The 25,750-nt window shown below is 38.1% G+C and overlaps 1 protein-coding gene across 3 annotated transcripts in view; it reads right to left on the bottom strand.

Moving 5' to 3' along the window:
* SLIT3 (slit guidance ligand 3) overlaps nt 1-25,750 on the bottom strand; it is a 537,095-nt gene that overhangs the window by 230,043 nt on the left and 281,302 nt on the right. For all 3 annotated transcript variants that reach the window (XM_050905039.1, XM_050905038.1, XM_050905037.1), the window contains one exon: nt 4,998-5,069. In XM_050905039.1, the coding sequence (XP_050760996.1) occupies nt 4,998-5,069 (72 nt within the window). The remainder of the gene's footprint in view (nt 1-4,997; nt 5,070-25,750) is intronic.

Raw genomic sequence — 25,750 nt, 5'->3', positions numbered from 1 at the left:
GATGCAGACCACAACTGGTCTGACAGATCGCGCTGTGTCCCACTGAACATGACTCGGCGCCGAAACAGAGTTCGAAAGAAACCGGTGTGTGGGACCTGTAGCTGTGTGCTTTTCTGGGCAGTTATCATGGAGCAGGAAGAAGAGTGAGGCACACATGTTTGGAGAGAAAAGGTTATATATACAAACACTGATAGAACAATTTTAATTTCTAAGACTCCTGTTTATTTTCACTTTAAGATTTCAAGGATGGAAGGGTGACGTGTTTTCATTTATGTTTACATTTTACAATCTGAAAAACTAACAATTTTTTTTTAAGATCAAATATTTAGGGCTCTTTTGGAATTGAAGTTACAACTTAAAATTGCGGTGAATATTTGGGTGACTGTACTTGCAATTCTTCAGTATTACTTGTGAGTGAATTATCACGACTTTTCACACTAAAGTTGAATGGTGGATTCCTGTGTGCATAGTTTGTTGCTACAGACTCAATGACAGAGTTCAGTGCTCATTCACTTCAAAAAGCAGGTGAAACTCAGGGAAGAGGATTTTCAGGCTCAGAGATATTATATGAAAGACCTACAACAATTAACATGACTAACAACAAACAAAACCCCAAATCATTCCGTACTAGCTCTGTACAGCAAGAACTCATTTGCCTTCTCTAATAGAATACTATCCACAGACCACCTAGGATTAGCTCTTGGTATGATAAAATCTTTTGGGGTTGGGAATGTTTTTTTACAGAAAATCTGCAATGAACAAAATGTGTTCAAGCTCCAGTCCTTCTGGCTATCATTATAAAGTAGAAGGAAAAACAGCTTTTACAATATAAACCAAGGTAAACACTCCACCTAAGTTGCCAACAGTGACTCGTAATTCTTTCTGTCCTGTCCACATGGCACAACTGCCATGTCACCACACAGTTCTCAAGCTACCCCACTGAGGCAAAACAATAATAAATAAATTAAAAGGGGTTTTTGCTAAATTAAGTTCTGTATCTTACTGAGAAATGGATCCTAAAAACACAAATATTGTTCAGCACTTCCAGTCTAATGACAATAGCATGTCCATTCACTCAATAGTTTATCCAGTTTGACTGAGCTTGTTGAACCACCTTGAAATTAATTCCTTTTATTCATGTACCCTAAGAGACTGAAGGTGAAATTCTGAGCTCTGAAAGAGTTTTATCTCCTATGCTTCATAATTTGGACATCTGGAAATAAAACTATGGACTAATTTCTAATCTACAAAGGATATGAACATCGTATTGCCACACACCATAAGAAATACTGGACAATTATTTTGAAGAATTCTTTGGGGGTTTTTTTGGTTTTGTTTTGTGAGGTTTTTTTAATAATCTTTAAACATGCTTACAGCTATACTAATACATATTTCTCAATAATACTGTTATTGCCAGATATTGCCACAGGACATAACTAAAAATTAACTGAGCAGAAAACCTTCACCTACTAAAAATGACACTTTAGTTAGTGAAAGTTTCACACCAATTTTCTTCAACTTTTCTGCGCATTTCTATTACAACAGGCCATAAGTTAGTTAATAACTTTTGCCACCCCTTTACAAATACATGCCCCTTTTACATTTTATTGCTGTTTCAGTGGTTGCACACACCTTTTTGTGTCTTGGAATGCAAGAACAAACCCACTGAAATATGCTTTATCGTCTTACGAAAAGGGGGAAAGGAAGTATGTCAACCAATCCCTATTTTATCAACAGATTAAAAACAAAACCTTTATGGGAAGCCATACAGAAAATCTGACACAAAAATGAACAAAACCAGCCCCAAAGCAAAACTACCAAGAAAGGATGTTTAAGTAAGCATGTCAGTTCTGCACATAATTTCTCAGACATTATTTTCACCTTGCTGCAGGAGCAAAGACAATCAACAGAAGGCACCAAAGCGCTTTATACTCAACATCTTTGTAGCTTTTTAACCCAAAACTCAGAGTCATCAGTAGCAGTTGGCACCTGCATTATGGCCTACATAGGTCAGAACATAGGACCAGGGACGCCTTTTGGGACATTCAAAACACGGAAGCTCATAAACAAAGAAGTGATCAAAAGACTGTGTTTGTATTGGGAGCTGCAGTGAGTGCCTTGGTCTGATCCAAGCTTCAGCTGAAGTTAGCAACTCATTGCACCAGATCAAGTACTGAAATTAGTCACAAATTTCAGTCTTGTTTTCATCTTTGCCTCTGTGCTATTTGTTGGTATAGGAACGTATTCATAACACAGAAAAAGAAAATAAAAGTAGTAAATGAAAACAGCTTTTTGATAAACAGAAATAAGTAACATGGACCATAGAGTGCTCTTCATTTTGAAGGATAACTGCACAACTTCCTTCTCTTCCTACATCTACCGAATCACCAAGCTCCTTGCACTCATGTTTTTTGAGGAATTCAAGGTGAATGAAAAGTGCAATCCAGAAACCAAAGTGCTTTTAAAGAAAGTGTTCTTAATTTGATTTTTTGAGTAATGCTAAGCATTTTGTCTCTGCCCTGAGTTATCTACAGAATTTAGAATTCTGTAGACAGGCGGATGTGCAGAGAAAAGATGCAGAAATGTAAACGTTTGATATGAGAAAGGTCACAACATTTCACTAATAAAGAAGAAATAAATTATTTGGTACCCTTGCAAACTGAGATAATTAGATTAATTTTTGCCAGAATCACGAAATATTTTCTACGTATTGCACTACAGGTTAAAATATATCTGCATAAAATACATAGTGGGTCTGAAATGATGAAATTTGGTTTCACTTGTTAATATTCTTTGATGGTTCAAATCGCTTTTTTCAACATTTATGACTGTTTTACAACTGAAGATATGATATTCTCTGGGGCATTAAGCAAATTTATTTTGATAGAGAGATTAAATGCTCAAACTTTCTTTGAAGAAAAACTTGGAAAAAAATTCAGATTAGGTTGGAAGTATAAAACTCACATTTCGTGAATGCAAGAAAAATACCTTTAGAAATAGATACTATCAATCTATTTTCTCATCTTTTAGAATTAAGATTGATTCTTCCTCTAGCAGTATGTCTGTGCTGAAAACTAAAAATGCATTAAAGAACTGCTTATGATGTATATTATATATCCTCCTCTTCTCCCACCCACAAATAACTGGCATAGAATTAACCAATTAAAAGCAGAGAGGTAAACAAACTAATTCAACATTTACTACATCCCGGGGAGAAGGAATGCATTCCCAGCAACTTTTTCAGAGCCTGCAGAACTCAGTATTTTACAAAAAAGGCTCCATTTATTGTCCAGCCTATTTTAGTGAAAGTTATAGCACAGTCTACTGTCAGTGGAGGACTGATTCACTCTCTGCGGATATGGAAAATCAGTCCGTAAAAAAAGAAAAAAAAAAAAAAGTCAATTTTATAGGAGTTCATGATTTTTTTCTTTTCTTCCTTTCTTTCACCACACAGTAGACTTTTCAATCTGACAGACAAGTAAAACTTTATAGTGGTAACACATTACTTCTCCTGAAAAGCACTATTAATATAGAATTCAAACAATACTCTTGATAACATAAGTTCCCAGATAAGAAACTCTGCAGATACCTACTGTTAGCTCAATATGAGCAACACACACTATCTGATCAATATCAATGTCCCAGCCTGGGAGAGAGAGGGGCCAAAGGTATCTCAGCTGACTGTGACAGACAGACACGCACAGCCACCGCTCCCAGATCCCTCAGAAAGCTGAACTCGCTTCTGCTGAAACTGATGGCAAAACTCCTTTGAGCATCAGTACAAGGTGGGCAGGGCCCTTCGGGAAGAATTCCCTGTATTATCACATGTGTATTCAAAAACACTGTGGTGCATGGCACAGCTCTGTCTATAAAGCCCGTTGTTCTGCCTGTTCTCAGAAGCCAAAGGCAATGTCTTGAGTCTGCTGAATCTCCAGGTGCCAGGACTGTGGGAGGCAGGTGCTTACTTCAACCATCTACCATTTGCTGTTTCATACCATGTAATTTAAGGGCAAGCTTTTCAGCAGTCTGAGCAGGCCATCCCTGCTGTATTTAAGTGTATACTGTTTCAGTCCTGGACCAGTATTAACTCCAGTTCAGATGTTGAGGGTTTGAATTTTGGAGGGGTCGTCCCCCCCAGCTCCCTCTCCATTTTGGCTTAGGACTGCGTGCTTTCACAAGTATTAACACTTTCAGCTTTGCAGTATTAACTTTCAGGTAACAGGAAAAGCTTTATATCAGTTCATATAATCAAAACCTATTCCAGAAAAGGTCTCTAAGTGAACAACCATTAGTAATAAGCAAATTATCTGCTCAGACACTGAGTTCTGGGTAATATCGGATTTTACATTACAATGACGGTGCTCTAAATCTAATGTGCTTTTCTCTGTTAGAGTCAGCTTTCACTGTCAAATCCTTTTTTTCTTTTTTTGGTCTGTGCTGCAGCTTTAACAGCCGATGTGCAAAGTTTGTGGCACATGAAGAGCACAACGTGGTGTTATTTCAGCCCTCAGAGAAGGATCCTCCCCAAAAGCCAATGACTGCACTGAACAAGCCTGCCAAACGCCCGTCTCTCCTCCCTCTTACATACCAAACACCTTTTAAACAGCTTTTTGTCTAGGGCAATTGTCAGGTATCTCATAATATTGTTCCCCACGAACCTGTTACCCATCCGCTACTCGACATTATGCAGACCTGGCCAGGTTTCTGGCTGCAGAGCATACGTCGGACGCACTTTGAATACTGCTGAACCCCATCTGTTCCACGCAGCAGCGAGCACGGCAATATCCCTGCTCCTCAGGAGCGGCAGCAGAGGAGTCGTCTATTGTGGTTTAATTAGCAGTAACCCCAGCCTGGGGGAAGTGTGAGATTTCACTTTGCTACCTACAGCACCGGTCTGAGGTGGGAAGGAAGGATATCAAGCCCCCAGATTCGCCTAGCACTGCAGCACGGGGAGAGCCACCCCCCCGCCGCCCCAGCACAGCACCAAGTCAACTCACAGGATCTCCAGGTCGCGCAGGGCTCGGAAGGCTCCATCTTCGATGCAGCTGATCTGGTTGTTGTCCAGTTGCCTGCAGAAAGGAAGGGAGAGGATGAAGGCTGGCCGGTACGGGCAGAGCTGCCTCGGAGCGCCAGGTTGGGGGCTTCCCCGTCACCGAGGTGTCCCTCCACCCCCTCGCAGCGCCTGCTCGCCACCCGGCGCAGGGCTGCTCAGCTGCCACGCTGCTCTGGCTCTGCTCGCTGCTGTCTGACAGCGCTGCACGCTACCGCACACTGAAGCCTGTCAGGTCTCAGTAAATATTAATTGCGCCTTTTTTTTTTTTTTTTTTTTTTTTAAAGGCAGAAGGGAGTAATTTCATTACATTAGGGCATCCAATCCATTATGAGCTTTTACCGTCATGTCACTGAAACAATTTCATTAAGCTAAAGGCCTGTAAATCATTGGAGGTCACTGTGCTGCCCTCCGTGACCTCCCAGAATGCCTTTTTTTCTTTTACTGGAAGTTGGAGTCCTCTGTCCTGACAGTACTAAATCTCCAGGCTTTATCTGCCCAAGAGCTGTGAGAGTGCATAGGGAATATACCAATTCCAAATTAGACTCAACTAATCTAATTTTATAGTCTTTTTATTATTCTAAGCACCAAATGTCTGTAGTGGTTCGATGCCTCTCTGCATTGTTACTGGTCCCATCTGGTAGCCCATTCTATTGAAAGATTTCTGACTAAATACAGATTCTGTCTAACTGCATCAGGGAGAGCAATCCAGTGACAGAAAGCATTATACACACATACACTTAAAACACTATTTTGCTATAAAATGTGTAATTTAATATTTGGATGGTGGAGTTCTCTCATTTGTCTCCCTGCATACACATGATTTAAATATATTTTACAATATACGTGGATACAGCAGTACAGCTACATCTGTCTCTTTTGCTTAGAAAATTAAAGTTGTAAGTTGTAATTTAAAATTCAGTGATTACATTTTCTGACATCTGATCCCTTAAATTTTACACTTGGAGAAATAAAATTATGTACCTACCCACGTGTAAGTACAATATCTGCATTTCATAAAAAAATAGGTGCAGGCTCCCGACTCTATATTATACTGTCCTTTGCACAGCATAAACTTTAGATTTGGTGAGGCAGGGACCATTTGTCCTGTGTGTGTAAAGTATCATGAACAAAGATACCAAGATTGCATTGCAGTTTGTGGTTGCTATTAAAAAATAATAAATATATATGTAGAGATAGCAAATATATTACACCCATGTATAATATATACTTTTACCAACTTGAATTATTTGCTGTACCTAATTTTTGGTCTAAATAGACATTTGTCACAAGTTTCTTATTATACAACAATAAAGCACAGACAGAGCAAATATAATCTTTATGCATCCCTTTAAAGATTGAGTCTGATCTACTAACATTGAGCATCTTGAATATGTATATATTTGATGACTATGGGAAACTTATCCTTCGTAATGTAGTCTGGTCTCGATGAACATCACGTTTTTTATGATTTAAAGTGCATGAAAAACCATACACACTATAAGGTCTACTAAAAAGCTTAGCAAGCATAAAGCCCAGCTAAGGTTTCTCATAGCTCTCATAACTTTGGAGAACATGCTGAATTTGGCAAAACATCAGCGATGTCTCCTATACTGACAGATACCGGGATGTACAATCATCCAAAATGGATTTTTCTGTAGCATAAGAGTTCATGCATAGTATATGCACATATGTATATAAGTATATACATACATGTTTGTTTATGTTCTCTCTGTTTCTCCCACCACCTAGCAAAGATGCTAAAAACTATATATTTTTGACTGCTGGGAGGACCAGTGGCTGCTAAGTGGCTTTTTCTGAGATCCCTGTTTAATTGTGTGGGTTGTTAAAAATTTGTTGCTTAAACAGAAAGGATGGTGTATTTCAGGAGGAATACACTTAAAATGAGTTAAATATAATGCTGGTTGCATGACTAAGTACCTTACACTTCAGTTGGCTTTATTAAGCATAAAGTTGGCACATGCTAGCATGACGAAGATAAAGCAGGCGCAACTTGAGAATCACCTCTCTCTTCTTCTATGGCAAGTACTATATATTGCCTATTTTTATTTGAGTTATACTATAATATTGATTTTTCTGCCAAACACACTAAAATAAGCAAATAAACCCAGTGTGCTAGTCACAAAGCCTTCTGATGAAAGGGCTTCATATGCGGTGTATTGGTTTTTTTTAAAAACGCTACTCTCATAGATTGACTTTTGTTGAAAAAGTGTAATGACAATCTTAATCATATTTCTATAGGTCCAGTAATGCTAGCGCTAACAACCAAGTTTAGTCCGTGTGATTAATCCACAGGACCACAGCAAAGGAAACCTCTAGATGCCCAGAAGACAGGCACTTACCGGGATAGTCAGTAAACAGGGAAAATATTCATTAGAGATACACCCTGATTCTGCGTGCCCCATAAACTAAATCTGCGCAGTCTCTGGGAGACATCCAAACGTTTAATGCTTCTTTGTAACAGAGCTCATGTCTCCTGATATCTGTCATGCCAAAACATTCACATCTGTGTTCAACTCTAAGCATGAGAATTTCTTCTCAAAAGGCACAGAATTATTAGTTGTCTTAAAATTAGGCATAACTATTTTTAAGACCCTTCACCTCCCCATTTATTTCCCTACGTGTAAAGATGGAAATTCTGTTTCTTTGCATCTGTACAGCACCCTGGTGAGTGGTTAAGCAGAGACTAGAGATTTGAGAGTTTAAAGTCTAAACATCTTCCTTCCAAGACAATGTGTTAGTTTAAAGTTTTGAGAAAACTTCAGGTAAAGCCTTACAGAAAGGCAAAGACAGGTGTTCAACACATACTTTTATACCCATGAAGACAAAATAAAAATCCTGTGATGTGGCTAGCAGCCAGATCACATACTCAAAGTGGATAAGCTGTGCATGCAGCTCTTCAATGCGCAGAACAGACATGCCTAACATTTGTTGAGAGGAACATCTCACCTGAATACAACTAATCATATGCAGAGAAAGTAAAAATTCAACTTGAAAACAAAGGAAAAAGATCAGCATTTCAGAACAGGTGGCACATACATTTCCTTGAGGAACATGCGACACTGCTCTCATTCCTTCATCGCCGCCTTCTGAATGGAGCACTCACACACACACGGAGCACTGCTACCTGAGACACAGATCAGCTGCTCCAGGCTTACAGGTAAATTTAAAAAATGGTTTCAGCCAGCAGAAGCATTTATTCAGATTTAAATGCCTTCTCTATTTGTCAGTGTTCATACCCTTTCTAGAAGATCTTTTTCTCCTCAATATTACAAACAGGATGTTATGCATGTAATGGTGTAATGTAATGGTGAAAAAGGGTCAGACAACACAAACTCAGATTTAAGACACAATTTTAAAATGGACAAAGTCACTTTTTATACCTCTGTTTACTCCTGCCTTTTGAAGGAATACAGCACTAAGCTCAGACTTTATCTAAAACTACCAAGTGATTCAACTGCCTCTGAAGAAAATAAGGGTTCTCATGCAGAAAAAGTGAGCCTCTATATTTAAAAGAGGCTAAAGGATGAAGGAAACCACAATAACCGAGCTGTGTGAAATAGCCATACAATACATATGGCACATTATAAGATCTCCAAGCCAAGGCACGAACAAATAAACACCGCCCAACTTTGAACTTCCAATTTTTTGCTAAGTTAGATATCTAACTTTTATTTGGGCGAAAATGTTTGGATTAAATGCCGAATCTCACATGCATTAGACACAAAGCACTGGACTTGGGCTCAGCGACGCTGTCAGAATGGTTCTTGCTCCAACGTCAGTGAGCTGAGATCCCAGCCTGGGAAACCCAGCAGCTCGTGTGTGATTGAATTACCCACCCTGACCTCACCTAAGAGGTTCCAGGGATCCGAGATCTCCGTGACAGGCAATTAGCAACCAGACAATACTAACAGATACAAAGAGCAATACCAGAAGATCTCAGAGAACAGAGCAAAACACTCGAGCAAGGAAAATATTGAATGGGTATATGGGATTTAGGTGAAGAGACAAATGCTTCTAAACAATGAGAGAATTTACAAAACTACTTGGAGAAAAAGGCATCTTTCATATGCTAGAGCTACAATACGTAATGCCATATGTGTTATTACAATCTGACTCTAACCATGACTCAATAGCTAGTCTCAGTTTTTATTAAAAAGCAGGAAAATTACGTGACTAAATTATATGCAACTGATTGATCATTGTCTATCTTTAAAATTGATGTTTTAAGGAAGAAAACTTAGACACAAATTACCTTCTATGAAATGAGAAAGAATGCTGCATCCTAATAGATTTGTATCACTGGACAGTCTATGGTTTGGCCAAGACACCACTTTAAGTGTTTAAAACACAATTCCCCTGACAGAATATAACTCCGGCTTATCCATTTAGATTTGTACATCATCTATCATACATGATAGTTAAATTTCAAACAACATTTGGAAGGAATAGGATTTTACAATGTTGATATTCTTTTGCCGTTTGAAATAATCCTCTAAATAGCGAGGCTTGCAGGTTTTGCTTACAACAATAAGGAATATTTAGTTTTCAAATGCATTTGAAAGATTAAAAAAACCAGCAAAAAAGCTGATATAATTTTTATCATGCTACTAGATTTAAGCTTTAAAAAACACCCAAAACTGTTCCAAAATATTAAAGAACTGAATTCATCCAGGGTGAAATTTTCCAAAACCAAAATAAGCTAATCTTTTACTAACATTAAAAGTTAGTTAATGTTTAAAACCCCACATTTATATTACTAGCAATGTTTCCTCACAGTACACCAAGTAACTTGATGCCAGATATAAGAGCTTTCAATATTTTTTCTGCAATTAGCCATACTCACATTCATGAAGAAGAGGTCCTTCAAGCATCAACATTTCACAATAATGAACTATATAATCACTGTTTTGTACTTTGTTTCAGTGAGGGATTTTTTTTCCACTTACAAACACTACCGAGGCCACTGCAGAGCTCAAGTGTTGATCTGTTTTTTGATTATACTGTGACAGTAGTTTAATTACTATAACCTCTTTCTATATTTTGTCCAGAATCTAGTTAAGTATTTGAAAAAAGCCTGTATTAACAAGTACTGTAATAAATACTTTTCAGATTTGTTTCTCATATTTTACATGTTTAGCATAAAAAGAAGTGTTAGAATAGTTGGATATTTAAGAAAGTTCTACTGTTACAGGTACGAAATTACTACTGTTATAGATATCTACTGTTATAGATTCAAGATTAAGCAAGAGACATTTCCTTGTTAATCAAAGACTTGCATATTCAACCAGAAGTATCCATATTAAAGGTATTGTATTACCAAAGTATTTAAAGGAATTTTCAATTGCCATTTCACAGGAAGGTAAATTCACTGTAACTTATTACAGAATTGTTGTTAGAAAAAATGGATTTGTTAATTACATCTCCAAAAGTACCTCTGGACAACATTTTTCCCAAACTTTTTCCATTGTTTTTCTAATACAAACTGCTGGGTCTATGCCATCACTTTCCTGTAAAGTTTACACCCTAGTACTGAAGCTCTTCACTAACCTGTAAGAATTAGACGCTCTATAACATTTATTGTCCAGCCTCCAAACCAGTCCTTATATAACTTTGAGAATGTTAAAATTTCAAAGGAAAGTGACACCAATACATCTACGTAAAATTTCTCACATATCAAACTAAACTCCTTATCCTTAAATTGATAAGGAAGCACCATAAATGGTAATAGTATTAAGTTTTTTTTATTACATTAACTCACAATTCAAAATGTTGCTGTCAAAAAATAGACATCTTATTAGCTTAATGAGAAACTTAAGTGGCAAACAAACATGTAGGCTACTCCTGCTTCTTCCCACAAGGACAAATACACACAAACCCAAGATTTCCTTTCAGTATCAGGGGGTTTAGAACAATTTTTTTTTTAACTCTCTCTGGTTGCTGATGTAACAAATAGTGCATACCAAGCACAGAAATGGCTGTCTCCATAGCAATTGGGGCAGGTTTTGCGGTTTCCCTAGTTACTCTTGACTGATAACCATCTGTTGTTCTCCTCTGCCATAGCCCCAAAGGGGAAAAGGGGAAGAAATGAGGAAGATAAAATGGGTGTTAGAGAATATGAAAGTTATTTACGAAAGTGGTTTTCACATTTTCAGAAGGTTTGCACTTACTTAAATCTTTATTTATTGTTATTTTCAGTTGACAAGTATCAAATACCACATGTAAAGTTCTAATTCCAAAATGTTACTAATCATTCACCTTATTAATAGAAAATCATACTAGGGAATCACATTAGGAATATTAATAGGAAATCATATCATTAGGGATGTTACTACAAAACTGTGGAAAATCTGAAACTAAGGCACTTATATAGACAAAAATATGCAGATATTTAATCTAAATAATTAGTAGAAATTTGTAATGTACAAAGAGCATGGGGTAGAGAAGATGCAGAAGGTTAGCATCCACCCAGCTGCTGCAGGTGGAATAGGATCACTACTTAACTGCTACTTTCCACCCCCGACGTGCAATAATGGCTGGAAGTTACCTCTGTTTACACGTTTGTGGCCATCACTTCCATCAAACCTCGAGGCCCTTCCTCCCCTTCAGTGTGCCTCTGTGGTGCTCTAAGGGAGACACAGGCACAGCGGGCCCGCAGGGACCAGCCTCCTTGTGCCCCCATCCCTCCTCGAGGACAGCAGCACTGCTGAACTTGCACCACGGGCAGCCCCTGATGGCCCTACTGCCCGAGGCATGCGTCAAGATGCGTACTATAAGCAAGGTCAATGTTTACATAGGCTTATGTACCATCATGGTATTACTTACACGGAACTAATAGCACATAAGTCATGCTCATTTTGAAGGAAAACCAAATAAGCCTCCACAGGCTAGCTGTTACGGCAGATCAATATAGCAGCACGCATCTGGGGTTTGGGTTGTTTCCTTGAAAATGATTCTGTGCGCATGTTCTGTGTAGTAACAAATTCATTACAGGACCAAAACTTAAAAAAGAAAGACACAGGATGCTTCATCCCTTAATATTAAAATCTGTATCAGCTGTCAGTTGTCAAAGACAGACAAGCTTTGTTTGGAGCTACCAGTATTTCTAAAACGTAGCTTCAGTAGGCCAGAGAAGGGCAAGAAACTCTATAGAGCGACGCAACAAGGCAGGGTTATTGCTCCGCTGGTTCTTAGCCACAGCGCAGGACAGGAGACACTCTGGACACAGATGACCCTACTGCTGCCGTGAGGACAGCACCGAAGGGCTTCCCTGGGGCTGCCCGCGTGCCCAGCTCCTGCCAGCGGGAGCTCAGGCAGCACAGGGCTGCACAGAGCTTACCAGGAAAAGGGGCTAGAGATGCCCACGTGTACCGCCAGGATAAAGGGCGGGATGTAGCAAAGCAAGGTGGTTATTTAACAGGGTTGCTTAGCGAAAATTGTGTTAATTCTGGTGTTTCATTGTTTACATATTTTTATTATTAATAATTTACTAAATTCAGCTTTGGGAGGAAAACTAGGGCTCTCATGCCTTTAAGAGGCTTAGACTTTTTCAGCAAACATGAAAATTACATGATAGAGGCTGTGGCAGAGAGCAAATGCAATAGACCTCGGCAATTAAGTGGAGGTAAACGCGCCGAAGGGCCAGACACCAGAAGCATCTATTTTACACAGTTAGGAAGATGACAGAGCAAAAAGGAATCTTGACATTCGATCTCCAGACATCTGTCCCCTTTGAAATCACATATTACATTAGATTAATCCTATCACCCGCAGTCATACAATGACTTATGTTTTCTAGCTCTTAAGACAAAATTAGGAGGAAATAATACCAAAACAGTAAATGTTGTGAATAAAGTCACAGCATAGAGTCAACCTTGTTACATGGCTGGTAAATTTCAGCAAACCAGTAAAAATTCTTGTGTTTTGGTGACTTTTTTTTTAATTAGAAAATTAATATTAATACCTAGTGGATGAATACCCAAACAATTAACATCTTGCACTTATGAACTGTAGTATGTTAGTATAACACACCAATAAATTTTTCAATTAGATCCTGGTTTATCACACTGTTTTACAAACACAAAATCGGCCAGTTAAAACTGGAGAGGGAAGAACAGTCTTGAATATCTGAGTGCCCCATTTTGGTTTGGAAGATTTTTTTTTTTTTTTAAAAACATGGTTATATTCAGTTCCTCAACATCCAAGAAGTGCTAAAATAATAATTAAACCCCACAGTCACTGGAGCATAGTTAATGAACACTACATATTTCAAGATGCTGCATTAGTTTTAAATCGCTCTGATACGGGTTTCCAGTACTGATCCTGCTTAGCACAGGCTCAGAAGCTTTTCTACAGGGTTCCAAAGAGCAAGCCATTTCATCTTTAATACAGCTGTGGGCTCCAATTTTAGGACGAGTAAGTGGTACTCTAGATGATGAAAGGTGGTGGGGGCTGCTTCCAGGTTTTTTGTTTGGTTTTACCTCTTTTCTCTTATACTGATCAGGCAACAGCAACTCACCTTTGAGACATGAAATCAAAATTATTCTAGTAATTTCTGCTGTAAAATTGGCCACTGAAAAATAACCAATGAAAATTAAGTGTTTTCAATTACTTTAAGAAAAGGAGCCATTTGGCTTAGCTACAGCTTTGTCTTGTTCACTGCCTACCTGTCTGGGCATTATCAAAGTCAGAGATTTTGTTTCTAACAAGAAATGCTCCTAAATGGCTGAGGTCCACATGCAGCTCCAAATTCTGACTCCTCACTCTGATTACATGTTTCTCTGCTTTGCAGGTATGTGACTTCTCAGGCCTACTGAAGAAGAGCAGCAGACCTAAGTACATCATATAACTATGCTCCTATGGCTGTTGCCCTCTTACTGATACAAAACAAGGTCAGCAATGGATACTATAAAAACATTTGAAATTTGTTTTCCAGTGGTTGTTTCAATGCACATGCAACATCCTGATCCTCTGTTTTTAAGAGTTTTTATATTTGTCATTTCTTAGCATCGCATCTCATTTTGCAAGGCAGATCTGTGGTTGAGTTGTCATCAATACTACGTAAGCATATGGGGAAGTATAGATGAGTTCGTGCTAAGGGTGGGAGAGAGACATTAGAATTCAGCCTGAAGCTTCTGAGCTTTTAAGGCATTTACATCAAACTTCATTCTCACTACTCAAGGCAATGAATTCAAGTTCCACATCCAAATTCCTACTGGAATTACTTCTTATGGTCTGACTCTATACTTCATTGCCCAAAATTTGCTTGTTCTCCTACGTGATTTCAAACAAATAAGTTAATATAGTATGTGCTTTGCTATTTCTGCATTACCCACTTATGCTACAAAAACTTTGATGAAAGGGTGGGTTCTTGCTGTGCACTTCTATACATTTACTTGTATTTGTGCTATGTTCGTAAAAATAGTACTCTGCACTTCTCTGGGCACTCTGTATGCTTATATATGTAACTTATGTAGTTACATAAGTACATTTGCTTACTCATATAAGTACTTACATATATACTTATATATGAGTAAGTAAACAACACTCCTGTTACTCTGAGAAGACTAGTAGAGGGTTCATATAAGCACTAAAATCTGCTATTTTGTTACTGTTACAAAGTGGGGTATCCTCGGCAAACACTCAGAGCGTAAAAAAGAAATCAGCATTTCTGAACCAGGGAAGATCCTTCAGTGCAAAACCAGTGACTGTCTGAGAGTGGCTTCAGGACTGGGAAGGTGCTGGGTTACCACCTTACCTGGGAGCTAGGAGACTAGTGACGTGAAAGCACCTTTGTCACAGAGACCCCAAAACATTCGGAAATCGTTTCTGTAGGGAAGGGGTAAGCCATGAGCAACTGCAGAATGGAAGACCTTTGACTGGAGGCTGCTCTGGGCCATATACTTGTATGCACTTAGCTTTAACTGCTGAACTTTCAACAAACAGCCTTCTCCAAACTTACAACCTTTCGATTCACAGATGTGAGTGTTGTCTTGTCCTATCTGCTATATGATGAGGTCCATGGGGGAGGAAGCTGCATTTCTGTGTGCATTCAGAGCCTCATGCAAGAGTCCTGAGCAGGCCAGCCTAAAGGTGACTTCTCATTATCAGCATTGCCGAAGTCCACTCATAGACATGAAATGTTTGTTGGGCAGTTATACGTGAATTTGAAGACCCATTTTTCTTCCTTTAGTAGATGTCCATATTCAACTTAATAATCTCATGACATATTTCATAAAGAAGATGTCACACAACCTATGCCTCTGTGACTTGTGTTCTCCTCTGCCATCCACTCTTTTGCCCAAGTCTACACCAGGTCTGGAACACTTGCAAAACTCACATATGTTGTCAATGAAATACCTGCACATAACAAATGAAAGCCTAACACTTAACAGGGTATCTACAGAACAAGAAGTTTCAGGAAAGAATAACTAGTTTCTAGACAGAAAAAAAGAACTTTAAAGAAAAGTAAATCAAAAGAAAACCCAGAAAAGATTGTAGGAAAGGAAAGCAAATAAATGACCTGATATATTAAATGGGAACCAAAAATAATGTTGCTCTTGGTTATCTGGGGACCGAGTAATTACATCAATTTTTAAATACTTTGAAAAGTGCTATGGAAATACACAGCAAACTGGATCACAGTTGACAAAAAAGCCATTTTGTTTTATTGTTTTCAAGCCAGCCAAATTCATGTCATCTGTGAAATATTTATCACCCAGGGTAAGGACAGCAATCCATCCTGCAGATTTACGTTTACAAGCATTTTGGAACAAATGTTCCTATTTGAACACCCACATGAACCATAAGCATCCAATATGTTTGGATAGCTACATCCAGTTTTTGTTAGCAGATCTTTAACTTTCTGAACAATGTTTTACCAAATCAATGTGGCACTACTATATATCCCGCAGGAACAGGGCACAGAGCATATGTGACAACTCTTCCGCATATTCACCAGGGAGTGTTTCTTTCCACCTACATGAAACCATAGGTCTATTTCTTTTAATTCATAAAAGCAAATGGCATCCATCTATTTTTGGCATTTATGTGATTGCTGTAGTATTTGAGTCCCTCACCCTTTAATACATTTATTCATTCACCCCGCAGATGCACAGCTGTCAGCAGCATAATGAAGTTTTACAAAATTTCAGGAACTGATTGCAACACTTCCAGTTCCACTAACCTACATCATTTTTAAATTAAAATATGCTTCCCTGGCCTCAGGACGTGTAAAGTACCAACCTAAAACATAGAACAGGGAGAGTTTATATCAAAAGTGCTGAACGCCACTCACTGCAATAGATAGTTATTGATAATGTTACTATTGTCACAAAGTACATTTATAAAGATATAGGTAAAACATGTATAACAGCACTAATGTTTTATTGAATTGCAGTACTTGAAAGTAAAAATATCATAAAGAATCCTATTGGTACCTGATATCCTCACATAAGCTTAGTTCTTGGGTAGAACTGAAAAGCAGCCTAACAGGTGCTGAAGTCTTTCTTTAAGCTTTCCTTGTGGATCACTGTTCGCTTGGAGAGATTAACTGCTGGACAAGGAATAACTTGACCCTCGATCTCAAACTTCACAGTTTAGAAATCCTAGTACCAAGCGACAACCATAATCTCCAAGACAACACGCACTGCAAAAACAGAACTATAGGTTACCTCCAAAACACTTTATTCCATCTTGCAGGCGACTTGAGTAAGGTAATTTAAAAGTCTGTATTTATAGATAAACGTAGGACTTCTAATGAACAGAAATGTGAAAGAATTATTCCATTTAAAACTGGTAAAAACAGCAGCATGAAAGAACTGCATCCCCAATTTAAAAAGAAAAAAGATAGATATAGATAGAAGATGGCTTATTATTAGAAATATGGTTAGTATTATTAACTAATTTTTACACCTTACATCTAACATCAACAGGAAATATTGCAGAGGCAGGTTTATATGCAGAATTTCCTAGAAGTTACAGATGTCAATATTTTCCTCTGCAAATTTCTAAGTTTGCCTTTTTTTAAGAAAAATATTTCATTTTGAAATTAATAACATCAATCTTCAGGTCATCTTAGACATTGTGATTTCTTAAATATAAACGGTTACATGTCTAAACTGTTCATACACACTTACTTACTAACCACTGAATAATGATTCTACAAGCCTTACAAACTTGAACCCATTAACAAAGAATCTTAAAAGTTAACTTAATCCATATGACTTTGAAATTTTCTTGCTAGGTGGTATTTTTTTATTAGTATTTTTTCCTGACATTAGTCCATAAATATATTCATAGCAGAGCCAGCTGCTTCCTCTGTCAGGATGGTCATAACAAAAAGGCAGTCATGTGCAAGAAAACTTTTACTTCCTAGTAGGATTAGGCAGCAAGTTTGGATCAAAAGAGCATACCAGTTACCTTACCTGACCCTTTAAACAAAATCTCAAACATCTAATTCATACTGAAATGTGACAGCACTTAAATAAAATGGCCAGAGAAAAGCCTTGCCCCAAAGTTTTCTTTCTTGCAATCAAAGCAACAAATCTTTTGTAAGTAGGTAAAGAGGATACCTGCACAATTGGCTTCACAGTACATTTCTCTCATCCTTCTCAGTCATTCTCCTGAGAGTGCTGCTTGCCTTACTTATTGGCAAGAGCTTGCTGCTTATCCCCCTCGCCTGAACATTAACCCTTAATTATGCTTTCCAGCTGCTCCACAAGAAGTGAGAGTGCCACATCTCTGAAAAGCAATGTGAGCTCAAGGCAGAGAGCTAAAAACCAAACAAAACCCCACCACCACCAAAACCCCCACCAAAATGGTTCAGATAACTGCAGTGAATCATTCCAGGCAAACCACTTGACCTCCTAAACCACCTTCCTTATAAGACTGGTTTTAAAAGCAGGACCTAATCAATAGCTGATGCTGCATATGACCTGAGCTTAAGCATATAAATGAAATACAAAATAAAGCAGGTTCAAGGGTGAAACTCATATACAGGGCTACTGAGGGGTCACAAAAGAAAGTAGAAGGAAGAAGAAAAAAGGAAAAAAAAAACCCAGCTCATTTCTAAAGCTAATTTTCGCACTAGAAAGATCCATTTCGCACCACACGTCACGACAAGCAGTTTTTAATGTGTATGAAAAAGAATAATGTTTTGCTGCACTGAGAAGTAGACTGGATGCAGTGACTCGTATGTTGTGCACCTGGAAATGTAGCAAGAACTGCTTATGGGGATCTTAATGCAAACTGTTTGCCTTGAGAAATCTTGTGTGCCACATCACAGTTTTATATAGCCTATTAGCTTACCTGTTTAAAGGAGTTAAATTCTAGGGTTTGGTGGGGGGTTTTTTTGGAAAAGCATCATTCTATATTCCAGTATTAACATATCATGACTGCCTTATAAGCAACTTCTGATTGGCAGAATATTGAGGCAGAATTATATAGGGAAATAATCTTGATCATTCTTGAAATTATCATGTTCCTTCAAAAGAACAATTAAGAAATCCTCACTTTCCCTACTAAAACAAGAGAAAGGAAGAAGAATTCCAAGCGTGAAAATTACACCTTGGACAAGCTGTGTATGCATATTATTGTAACACTACTGTACTACTGTTCAATGATTTGGAAAAATAACTCCAAAAAGGGCTTTAAAAAAACCACAAAAGACTGGAGCAGAGGTTACTTCCACATGAAGATAGAATTCTCTCATTTGTTTCTTTGACATTTATGGGACTACCAAAGGGTAAACAAAAGCAAAATTAGATCCCACAGGCTTTTGGTAGGAAAAAAGTGGAAGAAAATAATATTCAGTAGCAGAAATCAGTTGTACAAATGAGACCATCATCTAGCAGCGCTTTCCGACGTTGCTATCTCATAGTCACCCTATGCCATCTGGTCTTAAACAAAAGGGTTTTTATTCTTCCCTACCTCAAAGCTATTTTACTAAAGCCGTTCTCAGATTTGCACCTAGATCATCAACTTTATGCTATTTCTATTAATCTCATAACAGATATTTGAGTGCCTGAGGATTCCCTCTGTGCTTCACTTACAGTTAGATCCTTATTTTACATTGAAAGAAAACATTGCAGACCCAAGCACAAACACGATTTTTTAAAATAAAACGAGGATCCTCCACAGGATCTTAATATCCACGTAGGATTTACATGATCTGAGCTTCTTTTGAGGAAATTTTCAAATGATGCAGCAATTTAGCTGTTTAAAAGGACTGTATAACATCCTTTCCTGTATAAACACAGTGAACATATGTTCATATAAAACCAATTTATGATGAAAAGACTGTAAAATACAATTATACCATTACAGTTTAATTCTTTTTTCCTCCAAAAATATTTTCCTTTCAAGGCATAACAATTTTGGATTGAACTGAATTGCAGGTGGCTTCGTTTTCCTACGGCCACTTTACCTCATGGAGCCACCCAACTGCAAGATAGCGAAGCCATATAACAGACTGAATCACTGAATGAGAAACATAATCGTTCCCTTCTGTTCTCTAAATGTGGCAAGAAACTATACAGGCTTTGTCGTCGTCGTTGTTGGTTTAGATACCCGGTTCTGCTCTCGCACAGAAAGCTGCAGCTGAGTTGAGGACTGACAATAGCCAAGCAGCAGCCTGGCTGAGGTGGGGTCAAGAAGGGGGGACATCCATCTTATTTTGTGGTCAAGGAAGAGCGGTGCAGGAAATCTAGTCCCCCAATCAATTACTGAAATTAATTTTTGAGCCTAAGTCATTGTCTTCTGGAGAAAACAAGAATCCATCTACTTACCTGTTTTGCACCAGTGTTTTCATCACTTTTTTTTAACGAAGTTAGATTAAAAATAATAATTGTGTTATCCAGAAAAAGTGATGCAGTATTAATTAAGAACTGAGGAAGTTTTATTCACCTTAAAAGGTACAACAAATCCAGGAACACTGTTGCCTATTTACAAAACTTAATCCCAGTGAAATGGTAAAACAACTGGAGACTCCAGAGACCCACAGTATCTCTGCCTTGAAAGCCAAAAAGCACATTGGCTCTTCAAAACTGATTCTGAGCAGCAGGTCAGCACTCCCTGCAGATCCCTTCGCTGTAGGCAAGATCTCCATTTTGCACAGAACCGGTCCTGCCAGCCAAGTCCCACGGCAAAGCGTGGCATTGCCACGGAACAAGCAGGCACTGCCCGACTCCTGCTCTTGTGCCAAAAGACCCGTTTTCTCTCTGGCTAAAAGACATGTGTCGCACTGACTGAGAAGCCGAGCTGAAACACCGGCGGAGAAGCAGGGGGGGGGAAGAGAAGAAAAAAAAAAAGACGACTCAAGCTATGGTTTTAACTTTGTCCAGCTGGAAAGGTCAAGAGGAGAAGGCAAACTTTGTTCTGCTGGTGGACAGTATTTACAACCCCCATTTATTCATGGAGTCTGCACTAAAATGATATTGCTATGCTGTTTTGGCTAGAGACTGCATACGCTGACCCCTCCGTGCCCAGCACAGCACCGGAATAATTCCATACAAAAGGTTTGCATTAAATGTAATGAAGCAAATGACAAAATCAATAAACCTAGAATGGTGTGGCTATCATAAAAATGATGTAAATTCAGAGTTCACAGTGGTTATGAAGCTATTTAGAATTATAATTAAAACCAGTACTATCTTTTTTTCAGAATAAAAGCTCCTTTTGACAATCATAGATGAATGCTACAGGAAATTTTCAACAAATGTATTCAAAATCAAGGTATTGCACAAAGACAGCATAAATTACACAAAGATAAACTGTAGGCATAGGTTAGCCTAAAAAAGTACAAAATAAAGAAAATCTGATTTTCATACTTTTTCAACTGATGTCACATCCCATTTTAATCAAGTTTTATATCAAAAGGACAGTAAGAATACCACACAGCCTGTTTTTAAATCATGGTATTTTCTGGAGTTTGTTTCTGTCAAAGAGACTTTTGTAAGACTATTAAAACAGAAAAGGGCCAAATCTGCTATTCATTACTCTCTGTACAAAAGCAGTGCTGCAGCATGAGTGCTGCATCAAAATTTATCTATGCTTTATTAGGATAAAAGAATAATAAGCCCAGAAAGCACCGAGCAGAGCTCAGCGAAATAAGTAAGCAGGTAAGTAATCTCTGGAAATACCAATAGTCACCCTGACTTTTTGTAGCAGGTTTCAAACCCCAGATAACAGATCCCATTCAAACTCAGGGGTGAGGTTTTCCTTTATCAAGCTCTGGACATGGAACTTGTGGCCTCATTTAAAGATTAACACCAATGTCCCATTTAGGCAAGTGAATTATATACAACTTAAATCTCTAGATTCCCGAAACTGATTTTTTTAACTGCTTTTCACCTAATCAAAGAGAAAATACACTACAAATTTTAAAAGTGACCTTCAGGCCTGGGGTTCTCACACCCAAGTACTGAACTTTTTCAGTCTCCTGTGCAAATGGTTCACATCGCTGTGTCAGACGTGCTGTTTTCCTGACGGGACACAGCACATCCATGTCACTCTTCAAAACCCCCACTGATGACCAACTTACAGAGCTGCATTACTAATGGCTTTAGAAGAAGCCCTCTTAGGCAGTAGAAGGCAATAAATTATGCAAAATACAAAGCACAGGGAAGATCAGAACAGAATTTGAAGTAGATGGAAAGGACAACTTAGGCCTATGTGGTACACTTCATCTTTCTTGTCATCAGCATTAGGATTTTACCATATGACCAAGGGAAGTGCAGCCTTTAAATGATTGTTGAAATACATTTCCAGAAAAGGAAAAAAAAATTGGTATTTATGCTTGTCTTACGTCTACGAGAAATATTTAAAAATCTATGGTTTGCCCAAAAATTGATATTGAAAACAATATATATTGCAGTGGATACACTGAATACAGAAATTGGGTAAATCAGAATTATGTATAACCTTATTATGGACGTAGTCAGCTCTGATTCGCATCAGAAAAATGAAAATTTTAAAAATATTAAATGCCACCATATTAAATGCCACTAAACATACATCCTCTTCTACTAAATACTGCTGGCTTATGTACTTTTATTTTATAAGTAGGGCACACTTAAGAGATATTTCAGCTTTTCTTTATCTGACATTTTACTCAGGGGAGAGCAACCCTTACAGTGAGGAAATCTGTTTCTCAGGAGTGATGGTTCGGCTTTTAATGAGTTGTTGGTGACAGATCCCTTGTGGCCAGTCGAGCCCACAGCTACGGGCATCCATGAAACAAATACTTCCTGAAATGCAACTGGACAGGAGAACAGAGCAGATATCCACTCTACTTAATGCAGGTGTTTTCATAAAAAAAAGAATCAGCAGTGCATTTTCGATTTGTTAAATCATTCTCAAGTGAAGTACAAGTGGTAGTTGAGCACATTCAACAGATTTAAGATCATTCTGTGCTGGTTAGTCCACCTGGTGTTTTATTTATTAGCGAGTGACATGGGAAAGGGGATTACATATACCAAAATGTGTTTAAAAAATGCAGGTATAGTCTAATCACACCACCAAATATGACATACGTTTAAATACTTCATGAAATGGTTCTGGAACTTTCCAGTATTTATCACGTGTGTTGCAGAATTTGCAGGTTATTAGTCTGCACATGTTTCTGCCATTGCTTCCTGATGCATTTGGGACCATCCCAGGTTGTTCAGGAATAAAGCAAGGAAGCAGCATTCCCTTTAGCAGCTCTTCTCATAAAATACAGGAATATCCTGCAGGTTGGGACCAAACCTTGCAGTTCACCGTGTGAAGAGCTGACATAACACTACTGCTGAGCATTTGCAAAAATGTGCTATCAAGACTGAAATTATCTCACTAGCTAGCAAGATTACTGCTGAACTGGCATCTTTTAGGATCAGTGGACAATACAAAAATCCCACGAAACCTTCTTCCCAAGAAGGTAATCTTGAATAATGACTACTCCTTATGATGTTAAAAGAGACATATGCAAAAGTTTCAAGATTGTAATGACACTTGAAAAACACAATATTTCTTGACAATCACGATAAACTGGTAGGGAGCACAGCTATTCAGAAGGCACTGTCTATGTGTACCATATTCTAGAAAAATACAGAATTAACTCCTTATTCAAGACACTTTGCTCATCCTCAGCCATCCTGCACAAGGCTCTTCTGTGAGGGAAGGGATATAGGGGCAGCCTTCCCCACAGAGAGGGTGTGCACCCTTGTGCCCAAGATGCTGTACCTCTACAGACTGTTAGGAAGTACAGCTGGTGTACGCTTTGCCTGCGCTTCCCACTGCAGCACAAATAAAAAGAAAAAAGGCTATGCCTATTCACTGGAGGCAGAGAAGAAACTGTGATTAAAAGGATGTGGTTTCTGAATTAAATTTAAAGTTTTAATCTCCACATTCCTAACAGGTTTACTCTTGGCTATGGCTGCAGCAGCTATGATGTTCCTGATGGAAACAGACAGGGCGAGCAGTAAGGCACCTTCAGCTGGGGGCTAACGAAAATGCATTCTGCATTGTGTAGGGAACATGCACGTGCATTTCAATCAATCATATCTTTTTAATGAGTTAATTGTGAAATATATGCTTTTTGCATTTATTATAAGGGGTAGAACAGATGGCAAAAGCTCAAAGTAATATATTTATAAAATTAACTTATGCTGCAGGTGATGTTTCTCCATTGAAGGTGGTAAGTCGGTAACGTGTTATTTTAATGTTATAATAATGCTGCATTACAACGGAATTTCTAGGAAAGCAAATGTGCTGGCCACAGAGATCTCTCTTGAATTCATTATGGTCACTATCACAATGAATACCAATTACAGGAGATAGAAAGGAATACACTGTTGGAATACATTGAGTGCAGTGTGAATTTACGGATAAGGAGGGGGAAAATTATTTACAAATTTTTAAGGTTGAAGTAATACAATCTTTTCACCCCCTAAAGAGTGCAAAAGGCTTGTCTCTAACGAGTATTTTCAAATAGCTGACTGTTTCAATACCTCTGACCTGTTTTGCCAGCTCTGAGAACACCCAAAAATACCAGCTGAGATCAAAGCAACCTGAAATCTGTTCCATAATAGAAATTTATCCTTTCTTTAAATTTTCATGTATTCATATTTAAAATACACTGTGCCTTTCATGCACATCATCAAATACAGACACATATTGTTCATTCTATTGAAAGATACATAAGCAAATACACAAGCCAACATGTAATAACCAATTCTCCTCTAGCCATTTCATTGCTTTTATTTCAGACCAACCACTGACTTTAGTAGACTTATTCCAGATTTTTACGCCAAACCAGTGGAAAATCTGGCCAACTGTTTATCTTCCTCCTTTTGTTTTATTTTACTGTAAACTGAAGTAGTAACACTGAATACTGCACACAATTGTCAAGAAACTAAGGCCAGGAATTTCAGAGGGCTCTGGATAATAGCTTCCCTTAAGAACCCAGACTAAAGGAGTTAAGTTTTCTAGTGTAACATTTCATTAAGATATACTGCATATTTATGTACGGCAAATAATTCACAATCACTTGCTTTCTTTCTGCTAGTGAAATGGCTACACACAAATCAATCATTATTTCCTTGGGTTTATTCATTACTTTAACTTGACAAGTATGTTTAATTATTTCTATTCTATGGCTGAATGGCAAAAATTAGAAATATGCTCTGCAGTGCGGGTTGTGATGGATAAATAAATGACATAGAAACATTTTTATATTTTGTTTAGGTGAATGCAAAATACCTCTCAATGTAAAGAGCAAGTTCAGCTGTTTCCAAAACCTGAATGTGCAATCTAGATATTTAATTTTTGTAAAAGTCACATGGATCGATGCTAATAGTAGATGCATGCAGAAAAAGTAAGAGTATCTTCCAGGAAAAGCCATTTAACAAATAAGAAACTGAAACTAATAGTCACAAAAATATTTTACAGCACTCACACAGCTCTGATTTTTTACATTGCATAGGTAATGCAACCACTAGGAAAATAAATGTGTACTGACTTACAGAAGTGTTAAATGTTACATATGTGCTGATGTATTTCTGCATTTTTTTTAAAAATCTAAATGCTTAAAATTTCTTCCTCCAAAGGAACCTTTAGGGCTATAAAGAAGGATATTACCCACAATTTCCTAAGTGGTCCCAGGATGCAAGGAAAGCAGCTTGCAGGTCTAGTAATATGAGCTATTATCTTATGTGTGGCTGAGAAATATTTAGACAGAAATGCAATGAGCCAGTATTATCATGAGATGAACCTGTTAGCTTGTGTTCTTCTGAATCCCAATGCTACAAAATTCTATCTTATAGTCAAAGCCCACAAAAGGAAGAATACTGAAGATGAATATGCACAGAACTGAGTTCCAGTGAATCAAGAACAAGAAATGGCAGCAACTCCTCACAGAAAAAGCAGTCATTGTGTAATTTCACGTGGCCCTAGCTCTGTGTGGTGTTCAAACAGGGTGTCTACACTGTCAGGTTGGCTCCCCCTCTGCTCTGCTGCTCTGTCATTCTCCCCATGCATCCACACTGCATACGTATTCCTGTTTTCTTTTCAGTGAATCATTTAGTTTCCTTCGCTAGGAGATGTTGATTTGAAAGAGAGGACCATGCACAGCACAGCTTGAACCCTACAGACAGTATGGTCACGGGCCACTTCCTACCACCCAGCCCTGCTACCAGCACTTGC

The sequence above is a fragment of the Gymnogyps californianus genome, chromosome 14 (genome assembly GCF_018139145.2).
Source record: "Gymnogyps californianus isolate 813 chromosome 14, ASM1813914v2, whole genome shotgun sequence".
Taxonomy (NCBI): domain Eukaryota; kingdom Metazoa; phylum Chordata; class Aves; order Accipitriformes; family Cathartidae; genus Gymnogyps; species Gymnogyps californianus.
The sequence above is the reverse complement of the archived record's forward strand: the minus strand, read 5'-3'. Positions and strand labels throughout refer to the sequence as shown.